Consider the following 23,957-nt stretch of genomic DNA (forward strand, 5'->3'; position numbering starts at 1 on the left):
AGAGAAAGTGCGTCCAAACAATTTCTAATTATCCGCATCCGCTGGAAAAATAGTAGCAATTATGGTTCGTCTTGTTGAATGTATGGTTAATCATAGAATGCTGCTTGATTCTTCGGCTAATGACTCGCGAAAGGTGTATGTAAGATCTTGCGTTTTTTTTATTTTTTTCTTCTCTTTCGTTCTCTTCTCCGTTTCACGCGCTAATGATCTCACGTTCGATTTCTTATGAGAATTAAAAATACTTTACGATGAATTTTTTTGTGTTCTTTTCAAATTAGAAACTTTTCTTGGTATTACTATTAGCAATGAATAATTGCGCCAATGGTGGATATGAGATTTTAAAAAATCCTTGAACAGGGGATGAGGATTGATCGATTGTGATCAGATTGAATTAACAACTTAACTAATTGGTTAATTCTACAAATGATGATATAGACGGTGTTAAAACATCACGTGTCTGTAGGAGAGTCTCACCTTGAACGTTATGCAACTCGTTATTAACATACTCATATCTATGTTGACTGGGGTTGGTTCATAGAAAAACTACGCTGCATTCGTGTCTAATAAATTGGTTTAAACGGTGTCAGTGTCTAATAAATTAAAAATTCTGTAGAATTATTTTTTCTCTTTGCTAGTTGAGATTGTTCTTTTCGTTTCAATCATTTTGACTAGACAGCGTTTTAAGAAGCTTAAGAAAATTTTTAAGAAGTTTCATGGTGAAAAGAATAATGGAATAGAAATTTTAACAATGGCAAAAATCGTTGAAATTATACTGATATCAAAGAAAAGTATTTTAGCAATAAACGAAGAAGACAATGATAGTAAAAAATAAGATTCAACAGTAAAAAGCAATAATACAAATAATACTTTGAAAGAAATAAACAAAGGAAATAGTTAAGAACAGTTAAAAGTTTCGGATCGTTATCTTCTCTCAGTTCCTGTTGGTTCACTTGGCCAAACCCCTCGAACTTTGACGCTTGACTGATTTTACAATATATCATGAAGAATACTATATTGCGTTTATATATTAACGGTCATCTAATTAAATTGTCTTATACGATATATACAGTTAGAAGATGGCATTTTATTCGAAATCGTAAAATATTGACGAAAATCTGATTGAAAAAAGGAACACGCGTACAATTAAATATATGACGAAGGTTGGCTTGTTTCCATCATCGATCATCGAGAACTCTTTCGCAGTTCGAAATTGGTGGCGAAAGTTGTTGACATTATCCAGGGTATGAGTACGCGCATGATTACGTTCTCGAATGCGCCAACGTTCTTTCATTATTCATGACGGGAACTTCTCAGTAATTATACATTTTAATGATTTGTAAATGGTTTCTTTATTGCCTTGCAGTCCAGGATCGGTACATTGTTCTTCTGCAGAAAATATTCCTGAACGTTGCCTGTAATTTTTTACAAAGCAAGAAAGTTGAACGAAGAGATGTTCGTTACGGTGAACGGTTTAGAAAAGATACTCTGCCCATTGCTAAACTGGATACTCGGTAATGCGATATTTTTGCATGTACACGCATTATTCGAAGTGGAATTCAGAAAAAGCCACTTGTCTGAATGATTTCTATATTCTTTACGATTTTCGTGAAGATACGTTGAAGAAATCGGATGCAAAATTTGTCTTTCTTGAATTTATAATTTAATTTTGTATCTTTCTCTTTTCCACAAATATCTACACCGACACGAATGACGAAACAGTAATATACGGTATGTATGGTATAAAATAAAAATGAATCTTCACGCAATAACGCTTGTTGCATAAGTAGAATCGAGTTAATATTAAATTTCGTTTGAAGTAAATTAACGTAATGTATTTCAGGTATGCGCCTACTCGTAGAGAGTTTGAACAGACTTTCATCCTAATAGATCAGGCAGATCACCGTTAACCGTACACTCTTGCCAAGAGATATTTATTTGACGTATCCGCGTAAATATCATGCATGTCAGGCTCGTGAAAGGGACGGTTACCCCTATCGTGCATGAAACACGATACACGATACACATGTTGCGCGTGCAAGCTGCGCGTGTCACGCTTGGCACTCTTTTGCTTCCGATTCTTTTTGTTCTTCCGTCGGTCAGGAAGCGTCGTAAGGATATACTATATCAAGCACGAGCCAAGTTTCAAACGGAACACTGAGTATAGATGATGGCGTAAGCTGTTCATGCAACAGGTGTTTGTACGGCAATTGAAATGTACAGTCGAACAAATATACATGTTCGCATAATTTGATGTGTGAGAAGTTATGCCGAGGAGTTATAAGATCTGAGTGAGCACGATTGTAAAAGTGTGAGTTTCAAAGCGGTAATTATCAAGACTTCCTGCAAACTCTCCATTGTCGTTAACAGAGAGAGAGAGAGAGAGAGCCAAGATTTAAACCGAATTCGATCGCGTTGTTTCTTTCTCGAGTGATTCGTTTGACATGGACTCTCTTCGCTTTCGTGATGAGCATAACGATGGGAAATCATTGTGTCACCGAGAATCGCGGGGCCCAGTTCTCATGAATCGCAAGACCCGACGTGTAGGACGAATGCATGCAAGCTGAACGCGATTCGAGAGAACGACAAAGAAGGTGGTTGTGCGAGTTGGACGGAAAGGGATCATGGTATAGGTGAAGGAAGGTAGGGCAAGTCACGGAAAGGCATACCATTCCGGGTTTCATTCCGGTGGCATGGTGTGTTCGCGTAGCAAACCGCGGCAACATACAGCAATATACAATACTCACGGGCCAGGCAAACGGTTTCGTCCGACCTCTTTATGGTTACGTGGGAGGAATAGGAAGTCGTGCATTAAATCCGAACGTCCACTTTTCAACGCTTAAACGCTTCTCAAATAGAATGTATAGGATACCGGCGTGAACCGGCACGCTGTGCGCACAAAAGCAAGATCGTGATTGCGCTCATTTTTCAGTTAACACACGAAGAATTCTCCTTCTTTCTTGTTAACCTCTTTCTGCTCGAGTTACTTTACCGGCCGTTCCAACAAAATGGATCAACCTCGGGAAGGAATTCGATGCGATCCCTCGAAATTTCATCAGGCGGATCAGCGTCGTTACGCGATAAAGAAGTCGAGGCGTGGTTCCAACGATCGATAATGATGCACATTGTGTTGAATGCAAGACGCATTGAACCCGCACAGACTCCTGTGCTCTTTAAGTAACGCGTCAATGCACATCTGATTTAATTGAATATATACAGTGGTCGCTAAGTGTAAATAGTGTCATGTGCGAGATGATGAAACGCGAAAGGATTTAGCCTTCGTATCCAAGGCTGACTTCTCGAACGGCGAACAATCGTCTATACTTTAAGCCGGTTTTACGCGGTTTACCAATCCAATGGGGGAACAATGTACCGGTTGATAGCGATATTTATAGCGTTATGGTTCCTCTTCTCTTGATCATCGTTGCTATCCAAATTTTTTTCCCTTATTTGAGTAAGGTTTTCGAGAGAAACGAGTCGACAATTCTAGTAGCTATTAAGGACGAAGTGTTTGCATCGATGCTCATTATATCGCAAAATACAAGTGACGGGAAATGTTTCTCCAAATGAATATACATAGTACATTCTCAACATATATTGTTATGCACATTATATTGTTATATTGTATCTATATTGCATTGTGTAGAAATTTTATTTCTACGATTCCAAGCATCAAATCCGATATTAAAAATAATTTTTTCTTCGATCAATTCTTTACAGGTGCCGGTGAATAGGAACATATTAAAAAGCCGACAATATGAGAAACTCAACGTTATTGAAATGGGCACAGAATTCAGCGAATAGTAAAAATCAAACGAGCAAAAATGGTGAGAAGATTATTTTTATGATTGCACGCATTGATGCAAAGGTTGTGCGATAAAATTGATAATTTTTATTTATAGGAACGAATAGGAACTGGATACACCCACCAGATGCACTCCAAAAAGGTCATATCGCCTACTTAGTCAAGGTAAAATTTTCCTTTCATCGCTGTACAACAAAGAAAATATAACAGTTTTAATAATCGTTTAAAAAAAAAAAAAAAGAAATCGATATTCATTATTCATTGAAACTTTAAATAATTCTCTTATAAACTTTATAATAATGTTTTAACGATATCAAAATCGTGATATGGAAATATAGCAATGTGGTAAGATTGTTTTCTGTTACAAAATTGGCAGATTGTAAATAAAAATAAAGAAATTCTGATCTCGATGTTATCCACTCAATATTTATCCAGATCAGTCTTTCTCGAAATGTCAAGATCACGATGCCCTGCTTAGTCATTATCTATAAAGGGATGGTGGAAAATTACAGTTAATATATTAAAGAAATAAACTTGAGTCTCTAATAGACTAAACAAAAATTTCTGGAACTAATCTTGGATCGCTTGATTTACGTAAATTACTCAAATGGAGTTGCTATTTTTTTTTTCTGCCGATAACGTATATCGACGAAGATATGAGGAAATTATTCATTCCGTCAAGTTATTTAACATTTTGTTTGAGCGCAAATCTTAAATATAAATTGCAAGAAAATAAACATTATGTTTATTTATCATCGATATTACTTTAGCGTGACAAGACCATTATTTTTTTAAATTTTGAAAATAAAGAAAAAACATTTAATTTAATTTAGTAGGTATTGCTTAAATTTAGGAAAAATTTATAGGAATTTTTTCCAATAACTTGAAAAAATTATATAATTATATTTTGGATATATATAAATTAAGAATAGATATATGCATGACCAGAATGAAACTAGTTGAAGTTAAAACGAACAAAATAATGAATATATAGATTTCACTATTTTATCAAGTGAAACAAATTAACTACCATTCATGTTTTTTCCAATTATTATTTATAATTTGTAATTTTTGAATATATAATATATTTTTTTATGAAATATTTAATGTCGTTTTTTTAACATAATGTTAAAAATGTATTAGCGATTTAAATTATAGACGATAAAGTTATATATGTCAAAAAAAGTTTTTTCGTTTTAAAGATAAAACTACTAAATCAATTAATGTTACAAATTACTAATTGCGTGAGCGCATTACATTGTCGATGTTATATATCGTCTTGACCATTGATCTCGATGTCATAATATGTATATATCTTTTCTCTATAGTATATCGGACAAGCAGATATTATGAGGCAATGGTTTATGATAATGCAAATATATATATATATATATATATATATATGTCGAGAAATATACATATAAAAGAAATGCAAGACGAATAACAAAACATACAACGCAATATTTGCACATCGAGTGTAACAAATTTTCTTTTCTTTACTTATATTTTGATTTATATTTTGATTTTCTCATTCATTGATTATATTTTTTAGTATTTGGGCAGCACAGAAGTGGATCAACCCAAAGGTATTGAAGTTGTTAAAGAAGCCATTTGTAAATTGAAATTTAATCAACAATTAAGGAAAAGTGAAGGTACGAAGACTCCAAAAGTGGAACTCACTATAAGCATTGATGGAGTTGCCATTCAAGAACCTAAAACGAAAACTTCGTCAAAAGTATTACAAATTTTTAATATTTAATATTGATGATTAATATTGATGTATCATTATTTTATAAATTTTCTGAATTAATGATTTCCTTTTAGCGGATTATGCACCAATATCCACTGCATAGAATATCATACTGTGCTGATGATAAGGGCGAAAAAAAATTCTTCAGCTTTATCGCAAAAGAAGAAGGTGCCGAGAGACATACATGTTTCGTCTTTGTTAGCGATAAATTAGCTGAAGAGATCACGTTGACAATTGGTCAAGCATTTGATTTAGCTTATAGGCGATTCTTAGAAACATCTGGAAAAGATTTAGAAACACAAAGGCGTTGCATGATATTACAACAAAAAATAAAACGATTAGAACATGAAAATAATGTATATCGTCAGCGGTTACAAGACATAGCTGCTATTAAAGGATCGGTTAGTTTAAAAAATATATATTTAAAAAAGAATATGTTAAACAATTTTTTTTAAATTATGTTTTTAAATTATAATTTCATGAGAATTTCTTGTCTTTAGGCTGACGTGTCAGCATATTTGTCACAACACAATCTTCCGGATATCCTGCACGTGCCTGGGACTACAAATGAAACAGTGCAAGTAAATGGATTGGGAAATAAATCTTCTCTTGGTTTAAATAATGATAGCAATGGAAATACTTCCAATGGCTCTCAACAACCACCTCCAGTTCCTCCAAGAAGTTTTGAAAAAACGTTTGACGATAATTTTATGGGGTATATAGAAATATTTTAATAAATGTATTTTAAGATTTTAGAATATTTATTATTTAATGATTTTATATAAATAGAAATGAACCTACCCCTACACCATCAGTTGGTACCAAATTGGAAGGACTTTTGATGGATGAATTTGAGGAAGATTTTAATCCTAGAGCATATGAAAGTGCGATCAATGGCTTGGCGAATCATCAAACGAATCATAATAATCTTCTAAATAGTCAAGTATCTTCGAATTCCAATTTTTTCTCACAAAGCAATGGTACTACAAGTCCTCCACCATTATGTAAGTTAATTATTTTTTATTTTTAATAATAAAAGTTAAATATCTACTACATATTTTTCATATTATTTAGTGGCTCCACCACCAAAAGCAAAGGATTCAAGACGTCAAAATGGAGTAAAAGAAGATTTATTTGGTAGCATTCCTTTCAATCCCACACCACCCGTAAATACAAAAAGTGAATTCAATGATCCATTTGAAATGGGTGAATTTGGAGCTACAACAACTATTTCTAATCCTAGCCAACAAGAATTAGAAAATGCGATTGGTCTTTTAGATAAGAAATTACTCGAAATGAAGGTATAATTCATAAATAATATATTTGACATATACATTTATAGGTATTGTTAATATTTAACATATTTCAGGATGGTTTTAGTAGGGGCTTATCAATTGATACTGACGATTTCTCGTTGGAAAGTTTGGATCCACTGCGAAATTAAATTAAATGTTTTTTTTTAAAGAAAAAGGCAATTATCATTATTATATGTATATTGAAAAGTATAAAAGTCAAAAAAATGAATAGGCAAATTACATATATTATAACAAATTACAAAAATATACATTTATGGAAAACCAAAATTAAAATTAGTCAATTACGTATTATTATAATTATGCTAATTGTATATTTATCATGATATTTGATATTTATGATATGCCTATTGAACGTTGATAATTTTGGTTTGAATATCAGGAGACTTTCAAATATTAAAAGTATAAGAAAACAAATGGTATTGATATTTATATAATGTATCTTTATTAATATCATTTGTTTTTTTTTTTTTTTGTAAAAATTTGAATTATTATAACATCTTAAGAATATAATAATACGAGAATTTCTTATTGCAATTTATCATAAATCAAATGACAAATTTTCATATCAAATGTTTTTTCTTCTTTCCACATTTATAAATGAATAAATCAACTATTGTGCCTTTCATTAGTATTTAATGGGCTAAACTGAAATTTGTCTTTAAGCTCATAAATTTAGTTTTGTTGTTGAAGTTATTATTCATAACATATAAATTTTATTATAAAAAATAATCATAAAATAGAAAAATTCATAGATAAAATATTTTCTGTATAAAATATTTTAGCACTTTTTTCAATTATATTCCTCTATAAGAATATACAGAATTTATCATGTGATATTATTATTGTTTTTTAAAATCGATTAAATATGGCATCACTCTGAAAATAAAATATGATTGCCTTCATTATTATTATAGTCTAATTAAACAAAAATTAATACTATATTTTTATGTAAACATAATCGAACATTTATATGCATTTTTTCTGAATTAACAAAAGAAAAAATGTTAAAACTAACTGGAATAGTAGTAAAGACTATTATTAGATGATTGTATATCTAATATATAAATCTTTTTTATAGATTTTTCAACCCTCTTCTACCTGTTTTTCCATTTTCTATTATATTCATTTATCATCAATAAATAAAGGAAATATAAAGGAATGAAAATATAAAGAAAGCGTGAAATAATATGAATGTCGTGATATAAAAAATCTTAGATATAAATTTTATAGACTTATATATACATCATACATACATCATGCAATGTTCAAGATTATAAAAATTAATGTTTGTTACAATAAGAGGAAAATTATTAATTATGTACATATGAAATGCTGTTTTATTGTTGCTCTATTGTTTAAGCATTATCATTAAAAATATAATGCATAAATAATGTAGCTGACAAATTTGTTTTATTTAACCTATATTTACTTGAATTCCTTAATTTTAATATGAAACGAAAAAATTTTTTATTTGAATTTCAAATAATCGAATTTTAAATATCGATACTTTCTATTCGATATATTGAAGATTGATAGTGTGATAATATCGATTCTCGATATATTTGAATAGGATTAATACGTTATTAATTCGTTTATTTCTTTAATTATCAGTTAATTTTATATAAAATATTAAAATAATTTTAAGATTATATTAATGTAATAAAAAGATATTAAAAATTGTTTAAATAATTATTTATTTATAAAATAACTATGTTTAATAATTATTAAATACAAAGCAAGAACACTAAAAAAAAATAATTAATACTTTAAATTATGACATGTTTCTATTTATGATTTCTATTACGATAATTATATATTAATTATATATACATATTTATATTAGTAATTTAATTGCTTTTGTGAATATTATAAAATATTGGAATAAGAGTTTGCTAGAATACCGACTGAAATCAATAACGGAGAATTGAGAACTCTTCCGTGGTGAGGCGCTATTGTCGTGAACGTGGCGAGGCACGCGCTGCGTCAGTATTCCGCGAGCTTCCATCGCGTTCTGTTGCAGTTAATCGTTGAAGAAGGGAGGTACCTATCCTATTCGATAGTGAACTGCGGAGAACGAGAAAAAGTGCTATTCTTCTAAACAAGAAACTCCTAATTAAAGAATGGCGGACGACAGTCACGAGAACGGTACAAGCAACGGTGATGTACCTGAGATCGAGCTGATTATCAAGGTGAGTTTGTACCACGCGTGAAGTAAAGACGGGGAAGAAGGAAGAGATAGGAAAAAAAGGCGATCGTTTCGTGCACGATATGGGCGTGGAACAAACGACTAGTTTCTTTTTGTATTTTCTTCTTCTTTTCAATATTTTTTTTTTTTCATTTGCCGATTAGGAACGCCACCGAAACAATCATCTGTGACAAAGATCCGTGTGCATCGTTTACCGTTTCGAAAATAAAGAAGCTGCTCTCAGTGACCATTGATCGTTTGCAAGTAGCGTCCAACCGCTTCTTTCATCTTTTATTTTCTTCACCCTTTTAGTGGCTTAGTTATTTGAACAAATCACCAATCAATCAGATGACTCAATTTCGATAAGTTGAACTTTAATATGCTTTTCGAATATGGTGGAACGTAACCATTGTTCGAAAGCTTTTCGTATTCTTTAATGATTAATTAAAATAAAAGCACAAGAGACATCAAGGAAAATATATACAGAACCATTTCGTGCAAAGAAATCAACATAACGCCAATAAAAATAGATATATACATATACATATAAATGAGATTCTGGTTGACCGCGTTTTCTACGTCATTAGTTCTTCTCTAAAAGAAAGAAATGATTGATTCTTTATCTTGGAGTATATTTTTATGATAATGTATTTATTCGTTTTTACACGTATTGCATTTATTATTTTTTATAACTAGTTTTTCCCGCGTAATTCGTCACTGAAAATATAACAATTTCACATTTATTATAGACATTCTAGAACCACAACGATGTATTTGCACGGGTCATATATTAATTTAACGAGATTAGAAGCATTCACACATAACCAAGCGAAGGATAAGAAAATAATGGCTGGAAGGTTCCGCTCTCCGTTCTTGTAATTAGCGATAAAAATAGACATGTATCGTGAAAATTAACTTTTGCTCTTCGATTTTCATTATCGAAAGATAACGAAAATAATCCAAATTTATTAACTCTCTTTTGAAATTAATTTTTTTATATTATCACAGATATTATTTTCGGAGCAACAATAGATAATCGTCATAGATTCATACAACGTTCGATTTAATCGAGAACGAACTCGATTCCATTTCTTGGAACGTTCTTTCACCACATTTTCTGGGAAAACATCTCCTTAGAGGGAAAGAGGCTTCCTTCGATTGTCCAATTACGAGTTGTCGATTAAACTTTCGCCAATCGGATCGACTGAATCCGGCCTCGGATTTGCTTCACCTGTGTGTTGCTTTTAATCAAGCCTTCGCTATTTCAGGCAATGTCAAACGTTAATCTTATCGCATCTACTCGACTGAAAGTACAATTGTGTTAGAAATATTTTCTCATAAACAATTTTCTTCTTATCATTACTGGATCGTAATAAAAATAAATAAGCAGAAGAAAGAATGTATCGGAATTTATTTCATAACACATTTTATGAGATCATTCACAAGAATAATTATCAAACTATTATCAAGATTTTCCGATAATAATAAATTGATAATAAAAATATTATTCAAAATTAAAAATATTACAAAAATGAATTTAAACTTTTCGTAAATAGCATTGAAAATATTACTCTGTTCTATAAACATTTAAATTTAATAGAATTTTTCAAAAGAAATTTATCCGATCGATCAAGATCTTCATATAAATATTTTCTATAAATAAAGATTTGAAATTGCATGTTCTTCCGTGAGCCTGATTTTCATGCTTCGAATGCTACTGAATTTTTTTTAATTGCACATTGACCCAGAAGAGAGATAAAGAGAAATAAAGAGAAATAAAGAGAAAGAACCTTATAAGTGGAACCCTACAGGAACAAGAGATAACCAACAATGTTCATTACAAGAAGAGATTTAATGGCAACTAGCCGACCTTGCACTCGGAAGGCGATCATGCGAGGTCTTCGTAAGTGTGTCAAACGGGATGAAACGACGGGGAGCTCGACGAGGTCCTCAAGATTCTACCGTTAAACGATGAACTCCTTTACCTTCCGCTTTCCTCGCCTTCTGGCTTTCCCCCGTGCGTAAACAGCTCCCCTTCCCTTCTTTCCTCTTCTTCATCCGCCATCATTCTCTCTTTACCTTCCTGATTACTTTGCATCGGCTTTCCTCGTGACCATGAATCTTTTAACTGTTAATATCGTCTCCATCTCGAAGATTAGTCATTCTTGTGTTTTATTTGCATACCTGTGAAAAATGGTCGATGCATGAGCAATGAATGACAGAGAAAAGGAAAAAAGGACAAAGAATTAGAAGAACGAAATACAGGAATGTGTATGAAGTGATATTTAATTTATTCGTAAATAATAAATACATGCATGCAAATATTCTACGTTGCACCATCATGCATAGGGAAGTATCGTGTGACTGAATGCGGTTATAAAAAATCGATCAGATGTTGCGGCTTAATCTTTCTTAAGGTCATTATGAGGGTTCTCGGTTAGGAATAATAGATAGAATTATGTCTCGAATAAGTTATTTTTTGTATCGAATTAACAGATATGCAAAAATAAATTTTTCACAAATAGGAAATTTTCACAAAGAATTTTTTTCTAAATTTAATAGAATTTTTTAAAACGAGTTGTTTGTTAATTGGAACGAAGTGTATATTTTATTTATATATTATATGACGTAATAAAAAAAATGGAGAAAAATAATGATATAATATGTTGCACATTTAACATATATAAAAGATATATCATGAAATTATATTCATTAATACACGTATCTCAATGATAGTCATTGGCTTTTATTATATTCGCCTATTTACCATATGCTGTGCATTATACAGCAACTTGCCTGCTGATGACGTGTTGTATCCGTAAGCATTGTTCTCTTCCTTTTTACATTTTGTCCTCTTCTATACCGATATGCCGAAGCCAAGTATTCTAATCGCGTGTGCATTGCAGGTAAAAGACGAGAGAGCTTCGAAAACCGCTTGATACGTTCTATAAGTCTATTCGTCGGTCAAATTGAAACGGGAATCCCGTGTACCGATGCGAGGAGAAACTCGCTTATTTCAGAAGAAATCAGGAATTTGCTTCGGTCAAATATCAGCCACGCTTCTCATATTCGGCCATTTACATTTTGGTAGCTTACTAGACAGAAATTGTCGATACGGGAATCACATTTGCCGCTATGAAAAGATATAAGTTGATCACAATTAAATTTTTAAGCGTTCAAGAGAAAAAACGCAAATAACAAGCATAAGATTATTATTTCGAAGATGAAAGACGTTCGATACTTCGTGACATTTGATCTAAGGTCACCGCTTTCCACGTCATTGATATTTGATGACACGGATCTCTTCGATGTTTTCCTTAATTGATCGAACTTGTGTTAAATGTTTGTTCTATTCGAGAAATCTCGTTTTTTTTAAGTACGATTATAATATATAATTTGCACGTCTATCTTATAATTGTTAATTACTATTTGTTAATCTGCTATTCATTGTATTTTCAAAAACACGGAACTGACCTGATACAAAGGTTACATTTTTGACCTTGGTCAAAAAATTGCCAAGCGCACACAACAAGAGACAAGTGACCACGCTCATTTCTCGAGGATCAAGGTATAACTTGCTCGCATCATTCGTTCTTAAAACTTGGAGGTCGGACTTACGTCATCGAGGAAAAAATAATCAGCCACGTGAATATCAACTATTCGAATTGGTTCTTTCTTTTTCATTAAAAAAACACAATGGTTGCTGGATTCGCTTTGGATGTCGTTACGATCGAAATCGAAATATGATTTTTTTAAAACTGAATGAAAATAGAAATGACGTTTTTGATAGGAACTGGCATATTGCCAGTTATCAATTTAATCAACTTTTGTACTGCTTTTTTTTTTTTTAGTAATTATTATGTATAATATGTAATAATTATAATTATAATTATTAATTATAATTATTATGCTATATAGAATTTTTATTTTTATTTTTAAAAATAAAAATTTTATAGTATGCAAATAAATTTGTGTGGTTTTTCATTATATTTTAACGAGTTTAAATAAAATGAATTTCTTTTTATAGCTATATGTGCGAACTAAAGCTTCTTCGTAGTATCTTTTAGTAAGAAAGAAAGCAGGGTGCGTCATCGAGGGGAATAAATAAACCGTGACATCGAGAAAATGAGAGCGGAGCGAGTACGCTAGATACTCTCAATTTGCTCGATCAACTGGAGAAAATAGATATCGTTTCATGTTTGCATCATTCGATGAAATTTTTATTGTTCACCATTTATTATTATTTTTAACAAAAAAATCAGAAAAGAATCAACGAAAATTGATATTATTAATTATTAATGTACGATAAATTGACAATGTGAATATATTTTTTGCAGGCTTCGACGATCGATGGTCGCCGAAAGGGTGCATGTCTCTTCTGTCAAGAGTACTTTATGGACTTGTATCTTCTTGCTGAATTGAAAACAATTTCTCTAAAAGTGACCACGGTCGACATGCAAAAACCGCCGCCTGATTTCCGCACCAACTTTCAGGCAACACCTCCGCCAATCTTAATCGATAACGGCGATGCGATATTAGAAAACGAGAAAATCGAACGACATATTATGAAAAACATTCCCGGTGGACATAATCTCTTCGTGCAGGATAAAGAAGTGGCTACCCTTGTTGAGAACTTGTTCAGTGTATGTTTAAAAACTGAAGTCGCTTTTGCCAAGAAACTGCTACTTTCTCGCCAAGAGCAATCGCTCAATGTGTACACGAACGTTTTTGTTTTAGAAACTGAAACTGTTATTGTTGAACGCAAAGGATAAGGATAAAGATCCAAAATCCTCGTCCCTGATGGCACACTTACGTAAAATCGACGAACATCTAGGCCGTAAGGGTACTCGTTTCCTCACAGGCGATACAATGTGCTGTTTCGATTGTGAACTTATGCCACGACTTCAACACATCAGGGTGGCCGGCAAATATTTTGCGGACTTTGAGATTCCTGAAACTCTAGTGCATCTCTGGCGATATATGCATCATATGTACAGGCTGGATGCCTTTTTACAAAGTTGTCCGGCTGATCAGGATATCATTAATCACTATAAGTTACAGCAGGTTGAATAAATTTAAAGAGATGAGAATTTTTTTTTCTATTTTTTTTACTTTTACTGATTACTGATATAATTTATATTTTATTGAAATTGTATTATCGTTTCAGAGCATGAAAATGAAAAAGCACGAAGAGCTAGAGACTCCGACATTCACAACCAGTATCCCAATCGAGGTCAACGACGACTAGGCTGGACCTCTGCCGTCGGGTCTACGATCTCGTTACTTTGACGTAGAAAAGTCCTCGACATCGGTGTAGAAATAAGCAGTGTGAACAATGTGGCACACGAAATACATTTTTTTTACAAAAGTTGCAGTTCTTCCAAGGAATGATTCTGCAGGAAGAGTTCACTATTTATCAGAAGTTATTGAAGTACTTTTAAAAAAGGTTCTATTATCTGGATTTGATTGTGCCGATTCGGCTACACCGATTTATATAAATTTTTGCTACGTATTTTTTGACAAATTATCGTCGACTCTTTTATGGCCTAAACTGATGCAGAACAAGTAGCTTTTTTACCGCAGAAAACAGTAGAAGATACGTATATGAGTGTATTAAGGCTTTCGAGAAACGATGTGTAAGCGTATCCAGAAAATTTAAACAATTTTTCCTTTCCTTTCTTTCCATTTTCTTTATCTTTTTTTCTCTGGTACGTATGCATTTCATACGTAATATTCATATGAATAGCATTATTTTTAGAAAAAGTATTTTAATGTTTTACATATACTTTAGATCAAAGCTAACGTATTTTTTTTTTTCTTTTTAAAGATAATGTATTTCAATATTTTTGATGGCGCGTAATGTTAACACAAGTAGAAAATACGAGAGAGACGTATGCATTTGAATTATGATTAATACTTGTTTAAATTAATTATATTTCGTATATATTTCTTTATCATTTTTCTTTTGTTTTCTGGAAAGTGCATTGTATTTATCATACATCTAACTAATCAATAAATTGAATTAATAATGGTTATTCTTTAATAAACGTTTACATTGTATTCCTTCAGCATATCAATCCCAATTTGAATATAAGAAAAGGTATTCTAGTCTCGTGTAATTCATCATTCACACGTAATGATAAACTTAGCATTTTTTCGTATATTCAAAATATTTTTTATATAATTATATTTGAATAAATTATAGTGCATACGTTTCTTCCAATTTCTACGCTACAGTCAGTCGAAAAATTCAAAAATACAAAGAATTTGTGATATGATCATTACAAATTTCTTTGCAAATATTATTCTCGTAATGATAAAAAAAATCATTATTTGAAAACAGCCAGTGCTTATTTTTCATTCAATATTATTCAGAAATCTAACAAATTCGGTATTTTATATTAGTTATTGTACTATTATTACTATTATATTGTAAATCGTTATTATAACTATTATATATATTGTACTATTTTGGTTTATACTTGTAGAAACGAATATATCAATATTTACATTGACTTTTAAGTTTATAGATATTTTTAATATCTTATTCATTTCCAACAAAAATTTGGAAAATATATTTTCTACATCATGATAGAATAGAATTTTCTAAAAATGAAAAGGAATATGTCTATCTTAACGACGTTGCTATCTATTCGTATAAGTTTTAAAATAGCATACTCCTTCCCTTTCCTTGAGACTGATACTGATTATTACGACGTGTCTTCCATTCATAAATAGGGAAGCACTTGTCGTATGAGCGGCCATTTTGACTACGCAATCAATAAAACTTCTTTTATTTTGATATTTAAAAATGCAAACTTTCATATGAATGTTCGAAAATGAATAAATAATAAATTAAATTAAAATATTCGAAGTATATAGAAATATTTTTGCTAAATAAAAAACATTTGAATGCATATAGTTTTTCAATCGATTAATGTCGTTTCAGTACGCAGTGCACAGCTGATCAGTGGTCCCAACGGACGGTCGCCGCTTGTTCGTGTCTTAAAATCTTCGAAAACGACTGAAAAGTTACTATTATCCGCGTGTCTGTACAGTGACAATTGAAATTTCACTTTTAAATACGTGAATAAAATTGCGGCATTTACAAAGTGTTTTTATCAAGTGTTCGAAGTGAACGATTACTGGTTTCTCGTTCGTTGGACATTTCCAATGGTTGCCGTCCGGTGAGTTTCAAGCTTACGATTTGAATTATACATTAAAGTATACATAATTCAAATTTAATTTGATTTTTCGAAGTTCTTTATTCTTCAATTTTCACAATATCAATAGTACAAAAAATATAAAATCAATAAGAATGGAAACGAAAGTATAATTTAATTTTTAGCTTAGTTTGTTCCATGCAATGAAATATATTGGATTGTATCGAGTATTATAATATATTAACAATATATTCGTATGGATTGATTTTCATTGATAAGTACATGATACATCGAATATTCTTCTTATTTAGTTTTTATTTTTATTCTGGTTTTTTAATTGATAGAGGTATTGATTTTCAAATTATCGTAACTTATATAGTAACTTCGAAACAAATGTCAATCTTTTTGTTGATTGATGATGAACTTTTGTTAATCATTTCTATTTCTATATATTATTATTTTTTTTATATACATATATTTGTTATCAAAGTGTATATGTAACTTAGTCTTTCTTTGTCGTTTGTTAAACAAGGAAATATCGTTGCTCTTTTTAATAAGCTTTCTATAGGTAATTTCAAAAGTAAAGAATTGTTATAATTTTATTTCTTTCGAGCGTATCATAAACATAAAAGGAACCAGGTCAATTGATTTTATGAATTCTAATCTTCAACTATTTTAGCTGTTCTGACATATATTATTCGATTTAAAAACTATAGTAATATTTAGTCGGTTAAAAAGTCTCGTTTTGAACAGTCATTGGAAAAGTAAACACTTTATTCTATGAATCGTAACAACAAAGATAATATTTATTTACATAAGCTTAATGTTTGCTTCAAGTTATGTAACTATTTTTTAATAACTACAATATTTTGTAATTTTTGATATAATTAATCGGTGTTAATTCTTTAGCAATTATCCTGACTACCGGACTTTCGATCGGAAGATCGAAATTTAAATTTTTTGGCACATGTGGAAACGGAATTTAAAGGTCAACGATATATTTATAATAGCGTGAAAAAGCTGTTTAGTAGTTAATAAACAAGTTTTACGGATGTATGCAAATTATCGAAATCGTAAAGAACTAACGTCATATCAGGCATATCTGATATGTGTATATACCGATGTGTGTATATACAGGTAAAGGCGCGTTCACACTGTTAACGATTATCTTCTCGTGTTATCGATTGCCCTAAATTATAATCTACAACAACGATATTGGATAAATTACTTTAGAGTTGGATGAAAAACAAACGAATTGCAAGAAAAAGACTCGGAGTTAGTGATTAATATTCAAAAGGTTAATGTAATGGTTAACACTGACGTTTTCTACGTGAAAAAAAGTATAATATTATTTTCAGGATAGTGTTTATTTTTACCTCGAGGCGTAACTTATCGTAGCTCTGCTTAACGTTAGCGTTGCGTCCCCCGTCAATTATTATTCTTGGTTCCTTATTTTTGTCTGCCACTAAGCTCGACGTACTTTTTTCTCTTTTTTTGCTCGTAGTAGTTTCAGTCGGCCATGATTACTGTGCTTTCATGCAGTTCTAAAATATTGCGCGTAAAACGACAAGTTATTGGCAAGCTCGATAATTTGCATATCTCGTTCTCGTGACTGGAAATGTAAATAATTGCGCGAATGAGAGACATATCGGCTCTTTTTTGTGAATAAAAGCAATTATCATTATTAACCTTTAAAAATTTTTCTGATATTTTTAACTTTGCATTTATATAGTCGCGCATGTTACTTCCGTCTGATGGATATGCGGCTTTATGAAGCAACAGGTGTCAACTCAACTTGCATAGAATAATTTTCTATAGTTTGTACTCTTAATTAATATTATCATGTTAAAATATAATTGTAATTTCTTTATTTCTGTATCTCGTTGATCAGATTTTTTTTATTGATTTGTACAATTGTCATTTTAGGGCGGAAACGATTCGTTTGGCAGTGTGACATTTGTGCAGAGATATTGGAACAATTACGAACAATCGGGAAACGGGAGTAAAGGATATACAAAAAGAAACATCGAAAAAATTATTCCAAATGCGTGAAAATACTCGTGGAATTTGCTTTTCCCTGCATTGCCAGGAGTAGACGAAAACAGCCACGCTGTGTCTCCTGGGTATTTCATGACACAAATATCTTCCCGGCATGTTGGAATTCCGCTTTTCCTTTTTCGCCTGTCCCGACGAACGACGTTCTCGTTCCCCTCTTAAAATCCCCTCTGTGTCACTGATAGAAACATCCTGCGTGTCTGGTGCAATTAAAAGATGCTTCTCCTTTGCTCTCAGGCCAAGGGAAAAATATATTCGTTCCGCTCCCGATCGAAACGGCAGCGCGAGAGTTGTCCATCGTGTCGAATCCCGCTTTGTAAGAATAAACGTATAATGTCATCGTTGGTCGTTGTCGAGGGAAAAGTCACATGTATCGCGTATTTTCCGTTGATGAGGATTCCGTTTGGCAAAGGAAAGCGAGTTCGGTAGAGATTTGCACAATCCTCGACGGGGTCGGAACGAATTCGATTCACTGTTGCATTTCCGCATCGAGTACCTGCCCACTCGCGTTTATTTGCATTTTCGTCATTTGCGTGTCGAACGACCGACTGTCTGGCAGACGTTACCGGTACAACCAGCAAAAACGCGTGACAGATACAAAGTGACGCGAATGTAACTTTGTAACTTTAACTTTATACAAATACTTAGAACAAAAATACATATTTTATATTTGTATAAGAACGGTGAAGGAATTAGTAGAAGAATTAGTAAAATCTTGCGATTCATAAGGATTCGTAACGGATATTTTTCGATAAGAATTTTGAATGCGTTTTTTTTTTTTTTTTAAACGCGCGCGTTTCGTTTGCCCGATTCGGAACACGATTAAGAAAGCCGCGGTTAGAAAGTAGCGGTGTTTAAAAGAAGATACTCCGATTAGGGCGAACGCTCTCTAATCGGAGGCTTGAATGTACGGCCGCGTGCCAATAAACAGTTTTCTCTCTGATTGATGCTTCACTCACCTGACATGCCGGCCTGCCAGGTGCTAGGCAACGGAAGAAAGAGAGTCGAATTATTAATTCTACCTAGGACTTTATTCTCTCACGTGGCTGGGTGCCAAGTGCGAATTGCACTCGCAAAGCTTCTAACCTCTTAGTTTCTTCCGATCGAGCGAACAACCCTCTCTCTACTCGCTTTTTCTGGATTTTCGGCACAGCCTTAACGCATCCACAATCGAAAATGCGTAGGAGTAGCTGCGAGTCGGACGGTACGTTGGTTTTCAATCTTATGCTTTTAAACGTGATTTCCTCGCTCTTTACGCGAATTTTCGGATGTTAATAATATTTCCTCAAGGTTTAACATCGGTTACAGTGTTTTTTTTTTTTTCACGGTAGCTTTTTTCTTCTTTTTCCTCTACCACTAAACCGTATTGTAATTTTTGCCATTTTGCAAAGGGAGTCGACGGTATAAAGGTTAAATTGCTGTGAAATTTTTTCTTTTTCATAACTCGTAAGATCATTGAAAATATCGATCCCTAAATTTTTCGATGCAACGATGCGCTTACGCGGACGGATAAGCGCATGCGTGCACGCGTGGGAGCGTGGCACGCGCAGTGCCGGCTAATTATGTGGCACTCCTACGTGCCACGCGGCACAGGTGTCCACCGTTTCTTTACTCGCTGCCAATTCCGTAACGTAACGGGTGTCTCTTGGAGTTATCGACTCGTAAAATCCTATTGAAAACGCGAGGCAAGTTTTTCCTTGAAGCATCACTATAGAATTTTCTTAGAATTTTAATCTCGTTTAAAATCGACAACGAATCGAAGCGGATATACACTACTCTACACATACCATACGAATTAGAAGTAATCGAATGGAGAAGGATGATCGATAATCGACAATACGACACTAGCAACAAAAGGCAAGATTTTCGTTGGCGCATCTGGTATGTACACACCAGATTATAGGCGAATTCATCCTGTTGAAAAATGGGTGAAACAGTAATGGATTTAAATAACGAATGGCGCATCGTGAAAAGCGGAAATGCTCTCGTTCCTTTTTCCCTTTTCCTATGAGAGAGAGAGAAAGAAAGAGAAGGAGCGATTGTGGGGAGAGAAACGATTGCAAATACATTAAAAAAAAAAAAAAAAAAAAAACGATCGAAGCGTTTCGAGAAATTAACGATCGTATCTCAAGTCAAAGAAAATCTCCGAACTTAAGGAGTCCCGCGTACACGGATCGAAGTTTGGTGTGGCCTTCGCTATAATTAAGAGGATTCAACGCACGATCATGCGTAATATTTCATCGCGTCTCCAACAAGTGAGGCGATTTGCCCCGGCAGGTTCCACGGTCTTTACCTTTTCATTTTCTCACGATTTTGTCTCCATTAATCGCATCCCCGTCCACTCATCCGTGGTTGAATAATTTGAAACACTTTCGCGCACTGACACGAAATTGCAAGAAACGTCGTATTTGGAGGCCATCCAAATCGTTTATCCACTAAACTACAAAATTTCGACGATCTTGCCGGATTCCACCTTCTCCCGGTCTCGTTTGTCTACCACAACACATACTCGTGCTCGTTGGAATATCATCGATAACAATTTACCTTACTTTATCCACAAATATACATTGTTTCTCATTTTCATTATTTCGCGAATTTGTCTCGATCGACACACCCAACGATCGTGGCGATCCTCGGTTTATCGATCAATCAACTGCGGGCGTATTTGTTCCTTCGACATCGAATCATACAAACTGGTGTAACAAGAGACCTGGCACCCACAGGTAGGCCTTGCCAGGAGGATGGGGGCCCACGATGGGGGAGTGCCATTGCTCTAACATCGCTATCATGCAGCTGTTCCATGAGCTGAAGCAGCAGTTCCCTGCGCTCCCTGATCACGTCGTTTCCCAGTGCATCGCCCAGGTATAGGTGCTCTTTGTCCGCCAGATATATCGTTCCTATATGCTGGTCTCCCGGAAACTTCGATCCAGAGCAAAGAACGGAGTAGAGAAAGAAATTTTTCTTTCACGCAATGCGATCGTAAACGATCGCAGATTGCTCGGATTGGATCGAGTTTTCCGGGAAGAGTTCCTTCTTGATTGCACAGTGTGCCTCAGTTTAACCTCAGTTTAGAGAGATTTGTTCTTTTCGCTCATCCAAGTGTCAATGCTAAAAAAAAAAAAAAAAAATTGATCATCATCATAACGACTAACCATACGACGCACCACATCGCGAGTATCTTAACATTCCTGCATTGCAAATTAACAGACATAAATTTCTTCTCTCATTGCACGAGCGTGGAACCTGTGTGTATATAGACGTCCTTTGTGTTGACCATTTGGTTTTTCTCTAATTCCGCATTCAAAAATATATATATACATATATAGCGTTTCTTAATCAGCAAAGATTGACCGCACTAAACAATATAATTTCAATTCTCTTCTGTATTCGCGTTGGAGAAGTTCTGGGATTTCCAGTCGCTGAAAATCGTTCTGATAACAAAACGTGTTGTCAAAACACGTGTATGTTTCCATTACCGCGAAAGATAGACCAGGAAATCTCACAACTATCCATTATGTCAAGGATCGCGCAATTGCAACATTTAACCCTTTGCGGTCTATCTTTCTCTGCAAACTTCTCGGCAAACTCCAATTACAACGGACTATGCATTGATTGAAACTTGAAACCAGAAGCAAATCCATCCGTGATTCGAACGTTCTCCCCTAACTTAATCGGACCGCAAACGGTTAACTGGCATCAATCCTCTAGGAGGAGAGTAAAGTCGAAGAGTTGAGAGAGAACAAGCGTTTAAGCGTCCGTTGCTGGGATCCAGGAGAGGGAAGAAAATTTTCCAATTGGAAAAAGAAACGCGAAACCCTCCCCTCGGCGACACGGTGTCCGGAAATTGGCTGATCCAGTGTGCATCTGTTCATTGCAGAACAGCCACGATCGGGAGACATGCGCGAGAAGTCTTCGCGCCACCCAAGAGTCACGACAGTCTCCGGGTGCATTCCCACCGGCGGTACTTTGCGGCATCCTCCAGCAGCAACAGCATCATCAACAACGAGCGAACCACGTGGCTGCGCAGCAGCAACGTTGCTGTTCGATGAATCAAGCGCAGCGCGGTTGCGGCACGAGCAACCCCCCCACCACCAACAACACGCGGCCGCACAGGCCGGCATCACTGGACATCGGTATGGCGCGGCGTTGCCCTGTCGCCTGTACACGAGCAGCTGCCGTATCAGCCTCCTCGCCGGTCGCGGCTAACTCGTCCACCACCCCTTCCTCGGCGCCTGCCGTCTGTACGACACGCGGTTTCTTCGACGATTGCACAGGAGCCAGCGACTCGAATTGCCTTAACAAAGTCCAGAACGCGGGAAACGAGCCAGCCGGATTCGAGCTGAACGTGAACGTTGCCTGTAGCCCTGCTGGCAATCGCGGTACGCATCCACGTACCAGAGGTAGTTGATTATCCGAGATAGGGGAAGTCGAAATAGATGGATGGATAGTAGGAAATCTCCTTGATGAACGATCGGAACGGTGTTGTCCTGTAGGGCTAGGATTAGGACAGTGGATAAGCATTGGTCGTTTCAGAGTCAGAGAACAGTTTTCTCGTGATAAATTATATTTTTATTCTTTAGCGTAATGGTTAATATACGTTAAAGAAAAGAAAATGGTATTGAAGTTGGTATGGAGAAAACTGTTTACTCAATATTAGAACCGACATGCTTTCAATGATAGTAGGTTGCAATTACATTAGTTGCGATAATAAATTTGATCGAGTACAGTTGCACGATTGCGTATTATGTTAATTACGTTATTCGAATTTAATTATGATCGTGTATATTCGAGGAAGAATTAAACAGGTTTTTTATCCGCGTGCAACGATGGCAGCGATTTCAATTTCGATCACGTTACATCATGGCCTTGTGTGCGGTGGAGATCCTGTTTGCCCGTTAGTCGAAAGAAATCCTTCGCCGTTGTTACATGCCGTCGACTTCTTTTGATCTTACATACATCTTCTCGTACCTTCGATCGTATGTAATTTATTCGAGCTCGTAACAGAAGGAATATTTTTCTTTTTTATTCCGGCCAACAATTTAGACTTTCGAACGGTGCCTACGATTGGTGGTGCCTGTAAACGAAGTGATCTGCTCCTCGATCCACGGACTTACTATGCCGAGCCATTACTGAACGTGGTAAACACGGGGCCGCAGATCGATCACACGCGAAGCTACACCTCGGTTAGTCTGACGCTGAGGCCCCCATCCTCGGAACCTCAACCACCGATCGACATCAGATCACAGGGCTCGAGTCTCACTTACTCGAGCTCCTCTCTAGATCCTCGGGGCTTTCAAAGTCGTCTTCAGATCAGCATTGGGGCGGGAGCCGTTGGCACTGTGGCGGCTGCGAGAATCAGGCCTCCGATGGGCCCCAATAGGCCCAACAGTCTGATACCGCCGGCGCAGACCGGTCCTCAAAGACCACCAGGTCTGTATTATTTTCCTTTATTCGCGATTTCTTCTTTTTTTTTTTTTTTTTCAATCCTATAAATAAAAATATATACGCTTCTAAAGAGATCGAGTTAGCCTTTGACCGATTGAAAACGTGCAAGTTGCAGGTCTTCCAGCAGGGCCACCTAGTCAGTTGCCGAGGCCTACGACGACAATGAGCGCCCCAACTACACCTTCCGTACCATCGACAACGAACATCGTCCCTTCCATTAGCCTTCCAACGACTCCGTCAG

The 23,957-nt window shown here is 34.6% G+C and overlaps 3 protein-coding genes and 1 long non-coding RNA gene across 5 annotated transcripts in view; all 4 read left to right on the plus strand.

The window, feature by feature from the left end:
* LOC102677720 (PTB domain-containing engulfment adapter protein 1-like) overlaps nucleotides 1-7,512 on the plus strand; it is a 15,472-nt gene extending 7,960 nt beyond the window's left edge. The window contains exons 2-9 of one of the 2 annotated variants that reach the window (XM_006621722.2): nucleotides 3,718-3,824; nucleotides 3,900-3,967; nucleotides 5,355-5,537; nucleotides 5,627-5,953; nucleotides 6,053-6,267; nucleotides 6,342-6,556; nucleotides 6,627-6,853; nucleotides 6,922-7,141. In XM_006621722.2, the coding sequence (XP_006621785.1) occupies nucleotides 3,755-3,824; nucleotides 3,900-3,967; nucleotides 5,355-5,537; nucleotides 5,627-5,953; nucleotides 6,053-6,267; nucleotides 6,342-6,556; nucleotides 6,627-6,853; nucleotides 6,922-6,996 (1,380 nt within the window). In that variant the 5' untranslated portion in view covers nucleotides 3,718-3,754 and the 3' untranslated portion in view covers nucleotides 6,997-7,141. Of the gene's footprint in view, nucleotides 1-3,717; nucleotides 3,825-3,899; nucleotides 3,968-5,354; nucleotides 5,538-5,626; nucleotides 5,954-6,052; nucleotides 6,268-6,341; nucleotides 6,557-6,626; nucleotides 6,854-6,921 lie in introns of both variants that reach the window. The other variant, XM_006621721.2, reaches the window with a different exon arrangement.
* Nucleotides 7,513-8,797: 1,285 nt separating this feature from the next.
* LOC102677587 (chloride intracellular channel exc-4) lies at nucleotides 8,798-15,575 on the plus strand. The gene is made up of 4 exons (XM_006621720.2): nucleotides 8,798-9,057; nucleotides 13,391-13,696; nucleotides 13,791-14,117; nucleotides 14,221-15,575. Exons 1-4 carry the CDS (start codon nucleotides 8,989-8,991, stop codon nucleotides 14,299-14,301), a joined length of 783 nt encoding a protein of 260 aa, XP_006621783.1. The 5' UTR covers nucleotides 8,798-8,988; the 3' UTR covers nucleotides 14,302-15,575.
* LOC116186374 lies at nucleotides 12,437-13,311 on the plus strand. Its single transcript, XR_004151353.1, has 2 exons — nucleotides 12,437-12,621; nucleotides 13,081-13,311. It is a non-coding gene; the product is annotated as an uncharacterized LOC116186374 (long non-coding RNA).
* A 410-nt stretch (nucleotides 15,576-15,985) lies between the features above and the next one.
* LOC102680270 (TGF-beta-activated kinase 1 and MAP3K7-binding protein 2) overlaps nucleotides 15,986-23,957 on the plus strand; it is a 10,598-nt gene continuing 2,626 nt past the window's right edge. Inside the window, exons 1-5 of the mRNA XM_006621739.2 lie at nucleotides 15,986-16,240; nucleotides 20,995-21,133; nucleotides 22,149-22,650; nucleotides 23,315-23,701; nucleotides 23,832-23,952. Coding sequence (XP_006621802.1) covers nucleotides 21,026-21,133; nucleotides 22,149-22,650; nucleotides 23,315-23,701; nucleotides 23,832-23,952 — 1,118 coding nt within the window. The 5' untranslated portion in view covers nucleotides 15,986-16,240; nucleotides 20,995-21,025. The remainder of the gene's footprint in view (nucleotides 16,241-20,994; nucleotides 21,134-22,148; nucleotides 22,651-23,314; nucleotides 23,702-23,831; nucleotides 23,953-23,957) is intronic.

This window comes from Apis dorsata, unplaced genomic scaffold (genome assembly GCF_000469605.1).
Source record: "Apis dorsata unplaced genomic scaffold, Apis dorsata 1.3 scaffold_634, whole genome shotgun sequence".
NCBI classification, from domain to species: Eukaryota; Metazoa; Arthropoda; class Insecta; order Hymenoptera; family Apidae; genus Apis; species Apis dorsata.

Excerpts from the sequence above, each read along its gene's own strand:
- LOC102677587 (XM_006621720.2), top strand. The coding sequence starts at position 8,989 with ATGGCGGACGACAGTCACGAGAACGGTACAAGCAACGGTGATGTACCT. Across the intron at positions 9,058-13,390 it reads AGATCGAGCTGATTATCAAG|GCTTCGACGATCGATGGTCG; the intron begins GTGAGTTTGTAC and ends TATTTTTTGCAG. Across the intron at positions 13,697-13,790 it reads TTGTTGAGAACTTGTTCAGT|AAACTGAAACTGTTATTGTT; the intron begins GTATGTTTAAAA and ends TTTTTGTTTTAG.